The sequence below is a fragment of the Lynx rufus genome, unplaced genomic scaffold (genome assembly GCF_022079265.1).
Source record: "Lynx rufus isolate CCGP_SWC_20201006 ecotype Redwood Valley unplaced genomic scaffold, mLynRuf1.p SCAF_4, whole genome shotgun sequence".
In the NCBI taxonomy this organism is placed as follows: Eukaryota; Metazoa; Chordata; class Mammalia; order Carnivora; family Felidae; genus Lynx; species Lynx rufus.
In genome coordinates, this window is record NW_025814856.1 from 57745811 (window position 1) to 57764433 (window position 18623).

An 18623-nucleotide genomic window follows, 5' to 3' on the forward strand; every position below is an offset into this window, starting at 1 on the left:
ATTTAACTAAAAATTTGAAAAACAAAAAACAAAAAACAACAGTTTCCCAAATTCTGTTCTGTCATGGGCGTTGTGATATCTATGTTGCAAATGGCAGTAACTGATCCTAGGCCTTTCTGCTACCTGCAGTCCAGCTGATAGCAGTCTTCCCCAGCCTTTCCCAGCTTGCTGAGATTGGAGAGAAAATTTTATGTCATGCTTACAAATCAATGTCAAATCTTTAAAGCTTGCAAAAACTTATAAAACATATATAGATCTGTATGCCAGCTCAGCACAGAGCATAGAGGCTGCATTCCTATTCTTGGATGTGTTCTAGAAAAAAGAATGCGAACCCAGTGATTACATGGTAAGAAGAAGCTGGTGCAAGATGAAAACAGTGACAGTCGGCTAAAATCACCAGAAGCTGAATCTGCTCAGATGCATCTTTTTAGTTAAAAGTAATAAACCCTCTTTGTTTAAAGGTGGGTGGTTAGGCTGGTGTAGAAAACTCTGTCAGTAATATCACTGACATATCAGCTGTCAGCCATATCCCCTCTGTGATCATTGTTCCCAAACACGCTGATTACATCCACCTGCTACTCTTTTTGCCTGAGGATTTTCTCTCCACTCAAGTGCAGCAAGTTGGGAGTGCCAAGAAGTCAATCTGAGGATAAATACCTCAGATTCTGCACCCTCTGGTAAGGAACAGCCCAGAGGCTGTTCCACACTGTCTCCCAAGTTTTCGAATGGGATTGAATGCCAGTGGCCCAAGGCGGTAACCGGTCAGTTAATTTTCCCTTGTGGCCCCTACTTTCCCATCTTTTTCCTCTCTTAATGCTTCCCAGAACTATGTAAACTCAAATCCTGTCTCAGCATATATTTTGGAGGAGCTCAACCTAAGGCAGATGATTATTTTTATTAATTGGAAACTTAATTGGAAAATTAAGCCAAATGGTGTGGAAAGAAAAGCTGATGTGGAACAAGGAGTTAGTCCCTTAGCAGTCAGGACAGGAGCTGATGTGGTGTAACCCCAGGATTTCAGGATGACATGCTAGCCTCTCACTCTCTAGTGACAGGAGGTCACACCAGTTGGAGGATATTACCTTTCTGATGGCCTGAACATGAACTGAGGCCCATTCCATTGCTCTAGCATCTAGAGAACAGTGCTGGATGACTGGAGAGGCAGAACAGGGTAAAATTGATGGCTGTTGCACCATCTTGCCCTGTATCAGGGAAGGTCTCTGGGAAGGGCACAAGTGGAAGAGAAAGAAAATAAGTCAGGACAGAGCCTGAATCATTAACCTGGCTTCACTTCATCAGGCAGGCAGTTTATTATCTTGTCACTCTGGGAGGAGACAAAGGATTCTGGCAGAGGACATGAAACTGTAGTCAGAGACAAAGGACTCCGTCAGTCATGGCACACTTCCCTCAACAAGCAAACTGAAATACACCTAGGATCTAGCTTCCTTTATTTGACTTTTTTTTTGTTTTGTTTTGAATTAAAAAATGTTTATGTTACTAATTTTTTTCTTCCTCCAAAATGACAAGACAGAGGAATTTACACCTAAAGAAAGAACAAGAAGAAATGACGGTCAGGGGTTTAATCAGCACAGATATACGTAAGATGTCTGAACTAGAGTTTAAAACCATGATTTTAAATAGTAATAATAGTAGCTGAGGTTGAAAAAAGTGCAGAAGACACCAGAGAATCCCTTTCTGCGGGGATAAAAGAACTAAAGTCTAGTCAGGCCAAAATTAAAAATGCTGCAACCAAGATGCAATCTCGAATGGATGCTGAAACAGCAAGAACGGATGAAGCAGAGCAGCGAATCAGCGATACAGACGATAAAATTGTGGAAAATAATGAAGCAGAAAAAAAAAGAGGGAAACAAAGGCAAAAGATCACGATACATGACTTAGAGAAGTCAGCAACTTATTAAAGAGGAATACCATTTGTATCATAGGAGTCCCAGAAGATGAAGAGACAAAAAGGGTCAGAAGGTTAATGTGACCGAATTATAGCTGAAAACGTTCCTAATCTGGGGAAGGGCACAGATATTAAACTCCATGAAGCACAGAGAACTCCCATTAGATTAAAGATTCAGGCACACTTGGATGAGAAGCAGTAGAAGGAGGCACTTACATGCCTCTATCAATAGGAGCTTCAGAAACCATCATTTTTCCTTCTTTGCCTTGGTGGCCAAGAAGCTGAACTAAGTTCTGGCAATTTTTCTTAACTTAGGTTTTCTGATAAAATTACCCCCTCTACTTATTACTAAGCATGTTTGTAGTTTCATTGCACCTACACTTATCCTTTAAATTGTCTCCATTGTTTTTGGAATACAAATGGCATATATGACATATACAGTATAAATATGTGGTGTATGTGGAGCAAAAACCAGAGGTAGCAACTCTCCTTCAGGGTATCACAAGTTCAGTACAACTTTTCCAGGGAGGACTGAAATAGCAATAGTAAAACAGACAAATTCAATCACAGTGTATCTCTCTCTGTCGATAGTCCTGGGATAAAACAGAACTTCATCCTGTAGTTGTGACCAAAGTTGTTTGTTCCTTTCTCAACTTTCTATTTTGAGAAATTTGAAACAGTTGAAAGAAGAGTACAATGAATACCTTCAGACTTTACATCCGGATTCAATAGTAGCTAACATTTTTTCCATATTTTTACTGCCTCCCTCATGTGTACACATGAACACGCACTTTCTTTTTCTGAAACCCTTAAAAATTAGTTGCAGACATGACACTTCACCCCTTCATGCTTCTTCTAAGAATAAAGATATTCCTTTACATAATTACAATACCGTTATACCTATGAAAAAACATTAATTCTATCCCATTAAGTAATATTCTGTCCGTGTTCTGATTTCCCCAAAATATCTACATTGTCGTTCTTTTCAATCAGAATCCAATAAATGCTCACATTTTGTATTTGGTTTTTATGTCCCTCTGATCTCTTTTCACTTAGGATGGAACCATCTTTTTTTCCCCATGACATTAACTTTTTTGAGTATCTGGGCCAGTTTTCTTGTTGAATGTCTACATTCTGAATTTGTCTGTTTCTCATAGGGTCATTTAACCTGTTCTTCTCCCTTGTATTCCCTATAGATTGGAAGTTTAGAGGCTTGATTACACAGGAGTTAATCATTTTGGTGGTGGTAGGTGGGCAAGAATCCTTCCTACTGTATTACACAGAAAGAAAATACACTCATTCTTGAACAACCTGGGTTTGAATTGCATGGGACTACTTATATGCAGACTTGTTTCAATAAGTATAGTAAGTACTATAAATGTATCTTCTCATTATGATTTCTTAACATTTTATTTTCTGTAGCTTATCTTAATACAATTATTTTAGCATATAACACATATACACAATATGTGTTATTGACTGCTTATGTTATCGGTAAGGCTTCTGGTCAAGAGTGTAGGCTACTAGTTAGGTTTTTGGAGAGTCAGAAGTTATATGTGGATTTTTGACTGCACGGGGGGTTGGTACCCTAACTCCACATTGTTTAAGGGTCAACTGTACTATAAAATTATCCCATTTTATTTATTTATTTTTTTTAAATTTTTTTTTTCAACGTTTATTTTATTATTGGGACAGAGAGAGACAGAGCATGAACGGGGGAGGGGCAGAGAGAGAGGGAGACACAGAATCGGAAACAGGCTCCAGGCTCTGAGCCATCAGCCCAGAGCCTGACGCGGGGCTCGAACTCACGGACCGTGAGATCGTGACCTGGCTGAAGTCGGACGCTTAACCGACTGCGCCACCCAGGCGCCCCAAAATTATCCCATTTTAAATGATGATTATTTGGTTGCAACGGTAGCCATCCAATTTCACCACTGTAAGAGTATATATTTTTCCTCATTGTAATTAGTATTAATTAGAATTGTGGTTAGTATTGGTATTATTCGTATTATTAGGCTAATACTTTGGTGTCATGTACATATGCTGTTCTTCATAACCTTTCAATCAATGCTTTTAGCATCCGCTGATCATTTGCCAGAACCAATTATTATATGTAGTCTTCTATCATTCCTTCTACATTTATTATTCATTCAATCAATTATAGTCAATTATGATTTTTGATGTTCAAGTTATTTCAAATTTGGCCACGGACTGCCCTTTTACACTGGCTTGTCTGTCTTTTGATGGGACTCCCTTAAGTCTTTGATAGTTCACCTGCTTTCTGGTATAACAGGACATCCCAAGCTCAGCTCACCATTTTCATGCTCCACACCTGGAACTGGCTATTTCTCTAAGGAGCACAGCTACTTTCTAAGCCTCTGACTGAAAGCATTGTTCTACTAAGGTAGCAACTTCCTATTTGGTCCTCGCTTAGCCCCTTCAGGGCTGGGACTGCATATATTGGTTCTCTAGGGCTTATGTAGAAGTCATTCAATAAAGGTTTGTTGAATGAATGAACAATGGACATCAGCCAGGGCAGTGGTTCTCATTTGAACCACTGCATATTAGAACAATCTGAAGGGCTTTTATTTTTTATTTTTTTCAATAAATGAAGTTTATTGTCAAATTGGTTTCCATACAACACCCAGTGCTCATCCCAAAAGGTGCCCTCCTCAATACCCATCACCCACCCTCCCCTCCCACCCCCCATCAACCCTCAGTTTGTTCTCAGTTTTTAAGAGTCTCTTATGCTTTGGCTCTCTTCCACTCTAATGTCTTTTTTTTTTTTTTTTTTGGAAGAGCTTTTAAAAAATATTGATATCTAGGCCCCAGACCCAAATATTCTGATTTAATTTGTCTGGCATGGAGAGACAATTTAGCTTCCTGGTTAAAAAAACACAATACAAATGGTGGGGCCAGACTATCTGAATTTTGAATCCCAGAATCAACACGTACCCTCTGTGTGACCTCTTTAGGTGGCTTGTTTCTCCAGTGGTCTGTAAAGGTAATGACAACATCTACCTCACAGACAGGTCACGGTGAGATTTGTATAAATTAACATATGCAAAGTGCTCACAACGGCTCCTCGGCTCCTCTCCTCGCAAAGTCAACACCAAGTAAGTCTTAGATGTCCATTTGATTCTACATTTGTTAGTGAGGTAATTAATTTTTTGAAATACTTCGCAACGTGGTTCCTCTTTTTGATTATTCAAGTTTGTCCTCGGCAGCCTTTCTCCCTTTAGGGCTGGGCCCCATGCTGAATGAGAGAAGACAGAGGGGTGGTTTGCGAGAAATTCCTGCCAGGGACAGGGAAAAGGCAGAGAGCTTCTCTGGTCCTGGGCAGAGAAGGGGCAGCTCCCTGGCTCCCCTAGAATTATCCAGGGAAGATGGTGCAAATGAGTCAGGTGGGTTAAGGGGGACTGGAAGCAGAAGGGCCTTACGGCTGCACTCTGGCAGAAACTCTCTGCCCAGAGCTCTACCCACTCTGGCAGCCAGCATGGAGCCAAAGTGGAGAAGAGGTGCACTCCCTCAGCTCGCTCAAGGCATTCCTATGTTACCTTGGAAGGATTGCAAGAGTAGCTACAGACTGCAAATAAGTGCAGGTGCCAACTGGCTGCTGTAGTGGTAAAAGGTGAGGGGACCCTGCCCCAGAGACTTAGGGGGAAACACACTAAAACCAGAGGCTGGGAGGAAGATGCAGGCGAGTCTCAAAGAGCTAATAGCTGGAACAAGAGCCAAAGTGGGGGCTCTGTCAGCAGGAAGCCAGCTGAACCCTGGGAGCAGCCCCTACTCCCGGGATATTCAAGAATCCTGGGTGCTCACTGGAGCTAGAAAACACGGGATGCTTCCTCTCCAAGCTCACTTGGTCCCTCGAAAGGTAGGACTTCTGGGGGTGCCTGGGTGGCTCAGTGAGTTGAGAGTCCCACTTTGGCTCGGGACATGATCTCACGGTTCGGAATTCGAGCCCTGCATCGGACTCACTGCTGTCAGCGCAGAACACGCTTCGGATCTTCTGTCCCCCTCTCTCTGTCCCTCTCCTGCTGGCGCTTTCTCAAAAAGGCAGGATTTCTGTGTCATCGACACAGGGATCCTTTGCAAGTTCCTAAGGCCACGATGCCATCTCCTCCTCGAGGCTTTTATGAGCAGGAATAAGTTCCCGCCACTAGGTGTCACCTGCCACCACTGTCTCTCTGTCTCTGGAAACTTACCATTTCTGTCCCTGGATAGAGCCATTTCTGCCTCTTCCGCACAAAGAACTCCCCTCCACTGCACTCTCCTGTGGGCAGTTCAGCTAATTCTCCTTATTAGTGTCAAACACAAGAGCCAATTACTTTGGGGGGAGAGAGAGGAAGAGCCTCTTTTTCCTTAATAACAGCATTATTGAGATATGATCTACATGCCATACAATTCATCTTTAAAAAATGTGTAATTCAGTGTATTTTAGTGTATTCACAGAGCTATGCAACCATCACCAGCATCTAATTTCAAAACATTTTTGTCACCTCAAAAAGAAACCTTGTACCCCGTACCCACTGGCAGTCATTTCTTGTTCCTGATTCCCCCTGACAAGCACAAATCCACTTTCTATCTTTATGCTTTTGCCTATTCTGCACATTTCATAGAAATGGAACCATACAGGGTCATCTGTGATGGCTTTCTTTTACTTAGCATAATGTTTTCAAGGTTCATTTACATTGTAGTATATGTTAGGACTCCATTCCTTTTTAGTGTCAAATAATATTCCATTGTGTGAATGTACCGTATTTCCTTTGTGCATTCATTAGTTGATAGACACTTGGGTTGTTTCTACTTTTGGGCTGTTAAAAATACCGCTGCTATGGGGGCGCCTGGGTGGCTCAGTTGGTTAAGCATCTGACTCTTGGTTTTGGCTCAGGTCATGATCTCAAGTCACGAGATTGAGCCCCGTGTTGGGCTCTGCATGGGGCGTGGGGTCTGTTTGGGATTCTCTCTCTCTCTCTCTCTCTCTCTCTCTCTGCCCTTCCTCTGTTGGTGCTCTCTGTCTCTGTCTCTGTCTCTCTCTCCTCTCAAAAAAAAAAAAAAGAGAGTGGGATGCCATGGAATGCCATGGAAACTTTCTCTGTGAGGTTCTCCACAGGGTGACTTGACTTATGCTTTATTTTGGGGCTGGTCAGGTCCCCGAAGACAAGTCTTCCGGCCCCCTGCTGGAGGCTAAGGCTGCCCACATTCTGGGAGCCAGGGAGGGAAGAAAGGTGGTGTCTCAATATTCAGTGTGCAATTTTCGCTCAGCCTGTCTGTTTTAGTAGCAAGTGCTTGCCCTCCACTCCCGGCCTCAGCTTCGGTCTCCACTGGGGTGAGCAGGGGCTCTGTGTCACTACTGAGAGTGGGGCAGGAGACTGGCTCCTCCTTGCTTCCAGCCTGTCTTCATGGTCTCGGCTTCATGTTTCAATCGCCTTTTTCCTGAATCAACTACACAGATTATGAGACATTCGTTGCTTGACTGTGGTTTTCTGAATAAATAAATGGAATGACTAGGTTTGTGTCACACAAGGAGAGGAAATCCAGTGCCTGTTTTTAGATCTGATGCTGAAGTTTCTGGTTCATAACGGGCATGCTATTATACAATTGCTCTATTTTTCATAAACCCCAGGAATGATTCATTCAGCTAATCCCAGACAATCCATCATGTTAGGACCAAATAATTAAAATGGACTTTGAGAGCTCATATGGTAAATCCCTTTCCCTCTGGCTGAAAGCATTATTAGTCCCCTGTAGTACCAAGAAAAGAGGTTGGCTCATAGTATGAGGATAGACCGTTTGAAAAGTTGGAGGTTATCAGTTCTCTAAGTCAATATTATACAAGGAATGAAAAGATAAAGAAAGGAGACAAAACAGAATTATCTTCTCGGTCTTTAGACACTAACTGCCACCCACCCCTCTGGATGTTCTGAGGCCATCCTTTGTATTCGCCTGGTGAAGAGAAAGCCAAAAGCCAGGGGATGAAGAGGAGGCCTGTGATCCCAGCGGGAGGAGAGCCCTGGTGGGTGTGTGGATCCAGCAGCTGGAATCTCTCTCCTGCCTCCGTACTCGTATCCTTCTTACACACAGAGCTTGAACCTGGGGGCACTTATACATCTCCTTCCTGAGACAGGGTTCTTGGCTACTGTGATAGATGACACAAGCATGTGCAGTTTAACATAAAAGATATTAAAAGCACTTTTTTAAAAACCTCTTTGGAAAGTCCTCTGAAGAACAGAGAAAGGAAAATTAAAGCTTTTTATTATGGGAATACTCAAACATACACGAAAGTAGTAAAATAACACCCCAGTGTATCCATTATCTAGCTTTACCAATTAGCAACATTTTACCAATGCTATAAAATCTGTTCTCGCCCCCCTCACCCCAATCACTTTTTAAAAAGTCTTTGCTGGAGTAGATTAAAGCCAATTTCAGACAGCATATCACTGACACCCATAAATACTTCTAGATGATCTCTAATTGTTAACATTTCTCTTTTTTCCTTTCTCCTTTATATAAAACCACGAAGCCATTATTATCATAACCGAACAATTAACAATTCTCGAACACCATCTAATTCTCCAGTCCATATTAACATTTTCCAGATTATCTGAAAAATATCTTTTTAAAAAAATTTTTTAAATGTTTATTTATTTTTGACAGAGAGAGAGAGAGAGAGAGAGAGAAAACGGGGGAGGGGCAGAGAGAGAGGGAGACATAGAATCCAAGCAGGCTTCAGGCTCTGAGCTGTCAGCACAGAGCCCGACCCGGGGCTCGAACTCACGGACCGCGAGATCATGACCTGAGCTGAAGTCGGACACTTAACCGACTGAGCCACCCAGGCGCCCAGAAAAATATCTTTTTACAGGAGATTTGTTTGAATCAAGGGGCAAATAAGGCCCACTTGTATTCAGTCTATCCATCTCCTCTTGTGGTTGGTAATGAAAACTTCATTCTTCACTTACATCTAATTATGTGCATTAAAAATGAAGGTGGGCTTATAAAAGGCTTTGCTCTGCTGCAGTGTCAGCTTTATTTTAATCTGGCCCCCTTCCAAAGTTTTAAGTGCTCTGGAGGCATGCTTTTCATGGATATATACTGGCCTAGCGCTTCTATCAGTGAGGTTAGAATTGAACAGTTCGTCATTTCAATATACCTGCATTCCGCCGTATTTACTGGTGCGGCGAAATAACTTTGGAGACAGTTGCTTATGAGATTGGTGCCTATTTCAACAATTGCTGTTACATTAAAAATTCTAAATCCATACTGTGCTTTGCAGTGACGGTATAATCTGGTACGTGGGAACTAAGTGTGGTAATAAATACATGTGTATTTAGAAATGCTTTCAAGCAATTGATTTCAAGTGGTAGTCGTGGAGGACGAATAAGAGTGTCCTCTGAGGGTGGGATCTCTTGGTCATTAAAGACAGTGATGAAACCCAACAGTCCGGCCATGGCTCTATTTCTGCCTGGTCTTCACGTTCTCAAATCTCTTGTTAGCCCTGCAGTCGGGCCTTAGACTTGCTCTCCCACTTCTCCTCTCCTCATATTCGGCTAATATTTACTGAGTGACTGCTGTAGGCCAGACACATTATAAACTGGATCTCATTTAACTCTTAAAATAGCCTGTGGGGGTGGCGGTTCCATTTTGCTGCTGTGAAAACCCAGTTCAGAGCTTCGGTGAGAGGCTCCAGGCCACTGAATTCTGAAGGCCAGGCTTCTTCCCAGGCTCACCCTGCTGTCTGGATTATCCTTTGGGGGCTGGGTCAGTTAAGGGAGTTTAAAGCCAACACCGGCGGAGGTGATAAAACATTTAAAATTGGATCGGTACCTGCTCCATGGAATCCCCCGCAGACATAGAGCTTCCCATCCACTGCTCCTGCGTTGGTAGAATTGGTTCGAAGGGAGAGCAGAGGACTTGGCATAGGTGGACCCTCTCTCCAGAAGTCCCCATCAGGATTATAGATCTCTACCACATCGAGGCACTTTCGAACCTGGCCTTTGTCTCGACCTACACAGCCAATTCCACCTACAGAGAATGATACACAGAAATCAGATGACCAAGAACTGCACCTTCATCGTGGTTAGCACCCCCTTCCTGCTACAGTTTGTATCACACATTTACAGGCCTTTGACTTTTCCTTGCTTGGTGCTACTTCTCAGATAATTTCTTTCCTTTGCTTGCTTTTTCTCTTTCTTTCTTTCTTTCTTTCTTTCTTTCTTTCATTTTCTTTGTTTCATTCTTTCTTTCATTTTCTTTCTTTCTTTCTTTCTTTCTTTCTTTCTTTCTTTCTTTCTTATGTTTTTTTTTTTAGAGAGAGAGGGAGACAGAGTGCCAGCGGGGGAGGGGCAGAGAGAGAAGGAGACACAGAATCGGGAGCAGGTTCCAGGCTCTGAGCCGTCAGCACGGAGCCCAATGTGCAGCTCAAACCCATGAACCGTAAGATCATGAGTTGAGTCAAAGTCAGACACCTAACTGACTGAGCCACCCAGGCACCCCATCTTTTTTTTTTTTAATGCTTATTTTTGACAGAGAGAGCACGAGCAGGGGAGGGGCAGAGAGAAAGATACACAGAATCCGAAGCAGGCTCCAGGCTCTGAGTTGTCAGCACAGAGTCCGACACGGGGCTCGAACTCATGAACCATGAGATCATGACCTGAGTCGAAGTCTGATGCTCAACCGATTGAGCTACCCAGGTGCCCCTCAGATAATTTCCAAGCAATAGTGATGTCTGCTCCGTACTCCATACCCAAAGTTAACATCATTTTTATTCATAGTGTTCTGTATGTTTGTGCTATGCATGAGGCTGATTCCCTTTTATGTTCTACAACTTCCAACACTGGTTCACACAATGAGCGTCGCCCTTAGAATAAGAATTTTAGGTTTGAATGTGAGGGTAACTCAACTCTGACCTCTGTCTTTCTGTTGATTGTTAGCAATGATTTCACTAATCTGCTAGTAGGGATGCATCCTTTCCATTCTTCATCATTGTAAGCTTGTCTCTTCCTCTCTTCTTAAGTTGCATGAACTTTTCCCCATGAGGGAAGGGCTCTCCTTTAATGAATTTCAAGTTTGAGGTCAAAGAAACGCTCCAAACCCAAATGCCCAGGGCTTGTTCCATTTTTGGATGATACAGGTCATTCAACAGCTATTCACTGGTTGCCTATTTTATCAAGGCAATGTGCTAAATTATAAGAAGTTTAGGGAAATGAATAAGGCATGTTTCTTGCTCTTAAGAAATTAATGAGGTGGAGGGGCACCTGGGTGGCTCAGTGGGTTAAATGTCCGACTTCGGCTCAGGTCATGATCTCATGGTTCGTGGGTTGGAGCCCCACATTGGGCTCTGTGCTGTCAGCTCAGAGCCTGGAGCCTGCTTCAGATTCTGTCTCCTCTCTCTCTCTGCTCCTCCCCTGCTCATGCTCTGTCTCTCTCTTAAAAAATAAAATAAACCTTAAAAAATTTTTAAATGAAATTAACGAGACACAAAGGGTCAAATAAATAGGTAGACAACATCATGACAGGTAACTTAGTAACTTAACAGGTAACTTTAAATGAAATTAACAAGACACAAAGGGTCAAATAAATAGGTAGACAACATCATGACAGGTAACTTAGAAGAGATACAAATTAGACTCAGAGGTCCAGAGTCTGTGACAAGTAACAGATATATCATTTACATAGTTATGATTTTAAGTCCAGCCCTTCATGGGAAAAGTAATCGTATAAGAATTTCTAATATACTGTAATAAGAAACACTCGTTTGTAGGTGATCTTTTTTTTTCTCTCCTCCGAAGTCCCACAGTGAAAGGTCTTTGCCGCCAGGGCCGTGTTTCTTGACCTGAAGGATGGCTCCTGAGGCAGAGGTGAATCTCCCGGAAGGACAGACATTCCTCTCATGGGTGACCTCCTTCCATGCTGACCCAATCTGACAACCCTGCTCTGCACGACCAATCTCCTTCCTGTTTCGGGGGTCCAGAAGAGTCATGTTGGCTGGGGCTTGGCTGTGTTGTTTACAGCAGCATCAAAAAACCTAAACTGAGCTGCTCTGATCTCCTGGCATTTACCTCATGTACCACTTACTGAGAATTTAATCAGATACCATTTCATGGCATTTTTTCTTTCACTGTTACTTCACACCTTTTGCCCATCGTTGTGCTAGTCAGATGGTATTTTCATCACCGCCTGTTTTTTTTTTTCAGTCTTTCTTCATACCTAGCACAGTGTCTGACACATGGGTGCCTGGAACGAATGAATGAATGAATGAATGAGAAATTTAACTCTTCCTCTGCTTTCTCTGTCCAAGTGGATGTATCGTAAGCTCACTGAGGGCAAAGGTTGCTTTTTACACCTCATATCTCACAGTGCCTCACACCCAGTGCTCAAAGAATTCAAGGAGATTGATGGGAACAGCTTATTTTCACCCTGGTCGGGACCTACGCCAGGCAGGAGAGGTGATGGCAGAGGACTTTGGAGGAAGATTCCATTTTTTTTATCCCCCCTCTTTGCTGATGGAGCCTGGCCTGTTTCCTGTCTCAGTATGAATCCAGGGACAGAGACTATCAGCTCAGGAAGCTCCTAGTTGCTTTCTCTCGTATCCGACCAGATAAATAATTTAGCCCATTCCAGTGCCAAGTCTGGGCCGCAGCGTTTCCAAGGAGGGGACGCGCTGGCCTTGGCTAACTGCACGGCTCTGCTGTTCACGGGCCCTCTTTCAGTGTGGCACTGTGGTAGTCAGAGGTGTCTTAGGCCAACAAGAAGTGGAATTTCCTATGTGTGGGGCAAGACAGCCTTCAAGAAGAGGATTTATCACCAGCAGCTAAACCTGGCAACTACTCATCAGGTAAGAACGAGACAACTTAGTTACCTGCTCTGCAAAGACCCAGGAGAGGTATTATTAGGCTGGTTTATATTACAACCACTTTGGAAAACTTACGAACAAGTGGAAGCAAGCAGGTTAAATGTGAGCCACTGGGAGTCAGGCTGGGGGCAGGCGCAGCACCCAGCATCCTGAACAGAACTTAGAAGTTTCACTAAGAGCCCATTCGAAAAGCTTTCCCAACATAATGTGTATGAAGAATGGTAGTATTCTCTTGGTTTTTGGAATAATCGGAGTGCTTGCCATTTTTGTTATTCTGGTACTAAATGCACTTAATTATCGCGTGCAGCCCTCACTCTGCTCTTGGAGACATGTGCCCTTTCTGTTTGGTTGGCAGACCGCGTGCACGCTCCGCTCGCAGGTGCCACATGGCTTACGGGACATTGTCTTTGCTCCTGACCATTAACGCGTGAATATGTTCCCTGTCTCACTTGGATGTAATCCCACCATCAAGTACACTTAGAGCGTCACTCTGTAACAGCAGACTTAATGAGCTTAAACTGAAGGTGAATCCTGATTAGATAAATAATCAAATAAAAGCGTGATCTTTATTAATAAGTCAGCAGCGGCACCACAAGAGAACTCTTTTGATGAGAGAAATCTAGGGTAGGATCAGCACATCTTTAGAATTTCAATGAGATACCTCCATATCTTTAATTTATATGCTATCAGAACCTCTCAGCCTGACTTTTCTTTATTCAAAACAGGCAAATGAATAGAAATCAGCTTTGGGAGTCATCCCCAAATCGACCTCAAGTGCAAACTATACTCCTTAGGGTTTTTTCAGTGGGTGGAAATTATAGAAGAGGACAGTTTCTGCCTCTCCTCGTTTTTGTTTCTACAAAAATGAAGACCCGCTCTTCTTGGATTTGGCTGCTACAGATTCCTTCTCTTCTGTGGCCTGGTGGGGAGGTGGCTGAGGGCAGAGGGGAGTAGCACTTCTCTGACCCCCTCCAAGGACTCCCTGTCCACAGCACCCTGCCTGCAATGGGGCTGGCTCCCAGCATCTGCCCTGACGGGTAGCCTTCAGGTGGCAGACTTACTCTATTCTTCCCTGGGCTGGATCCAAAAGAGGAAGGGGATTGTGTAATGGCTCTGACAAGCTCCCAAAGTTACTTGCGTTGCTAAAGACGCTTTAGAAACAAGCTTTAGTAAATATCTTTGGTGTCGTAAGCTCCCTTGTGACGCAGGAAAAACACGTGGGCTTTTGGAAACAGCCAGACTCTGGTTTACATGCTTGGGTCGCCACTTACTAGCTGGTAACTTGGGTCAATATGATTTCCCCAAGCCTCAGTTTTCTCATCTGTAAATTAAGGATAATAATACCAATGTCATAAGTTGTGGCAACGATTACGTTATTATATAACTATGTAAAGGGGAAGAGGGGTAAGGAGGTACTTGCGTTTGCTGTGTATCTATTCACAGGCATTCCTATGGGAATTTTCTTTATTCTCCTGTACTGTATGTAAACAAAGTGGCTGGCAGGCAGTGTGAATTCTTTCTCCTGCATGTTCTGCAATGTTGGGTAAGTAAGCCAGTGGTCACCGAAGTTGCTGAAATCTTATGTTTGCTTCTTCTCAATTTAACTGTTTGCTACGTCTATGGTTGATTTGACTGTGTGGTCAAATCTCTCTTAAAAGTTTCGTCTTCAGGAGGTCAGGGGGCTGCAAAGTAGGCTGAGCCATCATCTCAGCCATCATGAGGAGAAAAGCTCCCTGACAAGATTTAGAGGAATTCATTTGGTCATGAACGTCTGAGAGAGGCAGGGGCTATCAAGTGACATCCTAAAAGCCAGAAAAGGATTTTGCAATGAGCAGGTTTCCAGGAGCGAAGCTGGCCCACCCGTCTGAGTGGATGGGCTACTTTCTGACTTGCGTGTCAAATGCGATCTATTCACTGCTGATAGAATGCCTGTGACGATTTTGTTCTCACTTGAGTTGTCTGTTCTCCGAGTTTTTCTCTACTCTCATTTTAGAGTTCCCGATTTGGAGCCTAAGACCCTAGGAGATGCGATCTTGTTCCTTTCTTAGTCTAACACAGGCATCTTGGGTATTTTGAGAAAAAAGTCCTTGAGGACTGGGTTGAAAGCAGGCTTATCTGCCGTTTACAAAATTCCGGGTGATGCCAGGCACTGCTTATCTGTGTTGTGCCTTGGCTCCCAGAACATGGTCTGACAGTCCTCACTTGTAATAAGGCCATTCTCTTCACCTGCTAACCCTTTACTGTCCTTTGCCAGTTTTTTTTCTCACCAGGCTAAGAAAACAATCATCTGTCTGCATTTAATTTGCTCCTCAAAACATATTAGCTTGAAAATCAAATAAAAGAGCTGAAAAGTTCTTGATTGTGAAAAGCTTGATTTTGCTTGAGGGCAAATCATGTGTTTGAAATGTCTTACATTTCCACTGGAATTAGAAATACATTTCCAGGGACACCTGCGTGGCTCAGTCTGTTAAGTGTTAGACTCTTGGTTTCAGCTCAGGTCATGATGTCACAGTCTCATGGGTTCAAGCCCCGCCTTGGGCTCTGCACTGCCAGCATGGAGCCTGCTTGGGATTCTCTCTCCTGTCTCTCTGCTCCTCCCCGACTTGTGCTGTGTCTGTTTCTTTTAAAATAAATGAATAACCTAAAAAAATTAAAAAACAATACATTTCCACATTGAGAGAGAGAGAGAGAGAGAGAGAGAGAGAGAGAGAAGTACACTTCCCACTGGAAATGTAGGCAGCTGAATAGTAAGTTCTGGCACTGAGCCCCCGGGTGCCAGATAAGCTGCAATTACAAAATTGCTGTCCCACCTGATTCTGATAATCCCTGGGCTTTACTGGACCCAGTCCTGGGAGTCAGTGGATTTGCATATGTGAGACATATTCAAATACGTGGCCTGACCCCAGCAGTTCTTTCAAGCCCTGGGGTCCTCTTTCTTTCTCTTTCTTTCTTTCCTTCCTTCCTTCCTTCCTTCCTTCCTTCCTTCCTTCCTTCCCCACACCTCTTCACTAGCTTGTTCTGCAGGCTTGACAGGTCTGAAGGCTGAGTCCCTATGGGGAGAACCAGAGAGAGCCTGGGAACAGTGGGTAGGAGCAAGCTTAGCAGGTGACCTAGAGATGTCACGCCAGGTCAGGGGTGACAGGGCTCAGCCTCAGATGAATATTACCACTGTCCTCCTTGATTCAGCAACCTCTGTATCTCACCCATCACCCAATTCCGCTGGTGGTACCTCCTCAACACGTCTCCTATGTACCCCTTCCCTGTAAGGTGCACAAGCTTTGATGACCCAGCCACTGCCTGGTGCTACGCCTTCCTATCACCTCATGCTCCAGGCATGCTGGGCTGCTTGCAGCTCCCCAAACAGGTGAGGCTATGTAGCTCTTGGCCTTTGCTTAGGCTGATCTCTGCCTAGAACGGCCTCTCTTCCTCCTCCTCCCCTCCTTCCTCTCCCTCCTTGTCCTCCTCCTCCACTTCAAAAACTCCTACTTCTCTTTTAAGGCTCAGCTCAATAGTCACCATCAATAAATCTTTCATGTCTAGGGGCGTCTGGCTGGCTCAGTTGGTAGAGCACACAACTCTTGATCTCGGGGTTGTGAGTTCAAGCCCCATGGTGGGTGTAGAGATTACTTAAGAATAAAAAAATCTTAAAAAAAAAATCTTTCATGTCTCTACATAAAATTGGCCATTCCTTTTTTTGGGCTTCCACTGTCCTTTGAACCGAAATCAGATTCTATATATAACATATATTGTTCTTATTTATCTTTATGTATGTTTCCCTATTAGATTGGGTTGTAAGTCACTTGAGGGCAGAAGAATGTCTAGGTCACATCTGTATCCTCAACACTTTTTACAGATAGTTACGAAATAAACATTTAACTAAATGCAGAAATGGATCCGCTCCTCACCCTCATCCCAGGTATCTTTTTTCTTACACATTTTGTCAAAACAAAAAGCGATGACTGGCTTCCCAGAATGTGGCAAGCCCTGAGTCCAAAGGGCTGAAAATTCACTTCCTGTCAGTTTATAAAAATCGTCTTCTTAAGGATACAGGAATGTCCGCCCAGCTATTGAGGGAAATTGTGGGTGTGAATCTGTTGTTGTTGGGCTCAGCTCTTCCCCCGGGTCAGCCTGCCTACATCAGTTAACTTCTCTTAACCTGGGCTGGACCTGACCTGACAGGACACGAGCCCACACTCTGCTAATACTTCTCTGAGGTGAGGACTATGAATCAGATATATTCCCCGGCTGAAAAATGTAAACACACAGGATGTAAATCCTTGAAGGCAAGGTATGCGTATTGCTATATTCTCTGAGGTGCTAAGAATAATGCTTTTTTTCCTAGAGGATCTTGGCAATATTTGTCGAGTAACTATTGAAGAAAAAAGGCCATAATAAGGGTGTGGCATGTTTATCTCATGTGTAAATAAAATGATTTGCAGAAAACCATAATTTGTGCTCATTTCCATATTTACCCAAGAACTTGTAGAGAATCGGAGTGATAAAAAAATGATCGCATATATGAATCAGGATAAACTCATTGAAGATAACACATTCTACTCTTTTATGTTTTAAAACATATGTTATTCTCTGCCTTAGTGAACTGAAGATACCAAATGTAATTAAACATTTTCTCAAGGACTCAGGAGTAACAATACAACTTGTTGTCATAATATGCCATACAGAGATGACTCTATTCATTAGGCTGCGTGAAAACAGACCCAAGATTTGCTTTCATGAACAAATCTTTGCTGTTGGTGTGGCTTTTAGCAATTTACCTCTTTTCATAGAAGCAAAGCATAGAACGTCTAGGTGCACAGCCCTTTGGCTGTGGAACACTATGCTAAATCAGGGGCCAAGACAACAGTCTCCAGAGATATTTCTCACTCACTTTCAAGAACATTATCACCACTGCTCATCAGGGGCTTTCACATTGGAGAAGCTTCCAATTTTGACTTCAGAGTAAAAAAGTGCTTTAAATTTATAGTTAATTTTAAGCAATTTATAAGTATATTCTGGATATCCACTTTGTATTTATACTAGGTATCTGAGAATAATATGTTTAAGAACCTTTTTTTTTTGTCCTTAAGACACAGTCTACTGGGGGCTGTGGGCGGGGGCGCCTGGGTGGCTCAGTCGGTTGAGCGTCTGCCTTCGGCTCAGGTTATGATCTCATAGTTTGGGAGTTCGAGCCCCGCGTCGGGCTCTGTGCTGTTAGCTCGGAGCCTGGAGCCTGCTTCGGATTCTGTGTCTCCTTCTCTCTCTGCCCCTCCCCTGCTTGTGCTCTGTCTCTCTCTGTCTCTCAAAAATAAGTAAATGTAGGGGCGCCTGGGTGGCGCAGTCGGTTAAGCGTCCGACTTCAGCCAGGTCACGATCTCGCGATCCCTGAGTTCGAGCCCCGCGTCAGGCTCTGGGCTGATGGCTCAGAGCCTGGAGCCTGTTTCTGATTCTGTGTCTCCCTCTCTCTCTGCCCCTCCCCCGTTCATACTCTGTCTCTCTCTGTCCCAAAAATAAATAAACGTTGAAAAAAAAAATTAAAAAAAAAATAAGTAAATGTAAAAAAAAATTAAAGAAAAAAAAAGACACAGTCTACTGGGAAACCAAAGGCAAATATGAAATCACAAGTCACATAACATTATAAATTATACATGGATTGAATAAATAAGTATATATAAATAAAATATATATTATAAACATATAAATGAAATATATACATAAAATATAATTTCTAACTAACTGCCACAAAGAAATGCGGGACTGCCAACTTTCTGTGAACTTTCAGGATATCAGTGATAAAAATTACTATAGCTAAGTTGTAATTTGGGAGCCACTTGGACTTCAGAAATGTCCCAGTCCAGAACACTC

The 18623-nt window shown here is 43.1% G+C and overlaps 2 protein-coding genes across 3 annotated transcripts in view; one reads left to right on the top strand and one right to left on the bottom strand.

Annotated features, from left to right (window-relative positions):
- The window catches only part of KBTBD12 (kelch repeat and BTB domain containing 12), a 69469-nt gene that overhangs the window by 14894 nt on the left and 35952 nt on the right, over positions 1-18623 (bottom strand). Inside the window, exon 4 of the mRNA XM_047094697.1 lies at positions 9734-9931. Within this exon, the coding sequence (XP_046950653.1) occupies positions 9734-9931 (198 nt within the window). The remainder of the gene's footprint in view (positions 1-9733; positions 9932-18623) is intronic.
- Positions 12495-18623, top strand: part of MGLL (monoglyceride lipase) — a 250118-nt gene continuing 243989 nt past the window's right edge. The window contains exon 1 of one of the 2 annotated variants that reach the window (XM_047094694.1): positions 12495-12743. The gene's annotated coding sequence lies outside the window, so the exon portion shown is untranslated. The remainder of the gene's footprint in view (positions 12744-18623) is intronic. The other variant, XM_047094693.1, reaches the window with a different exon arrangement.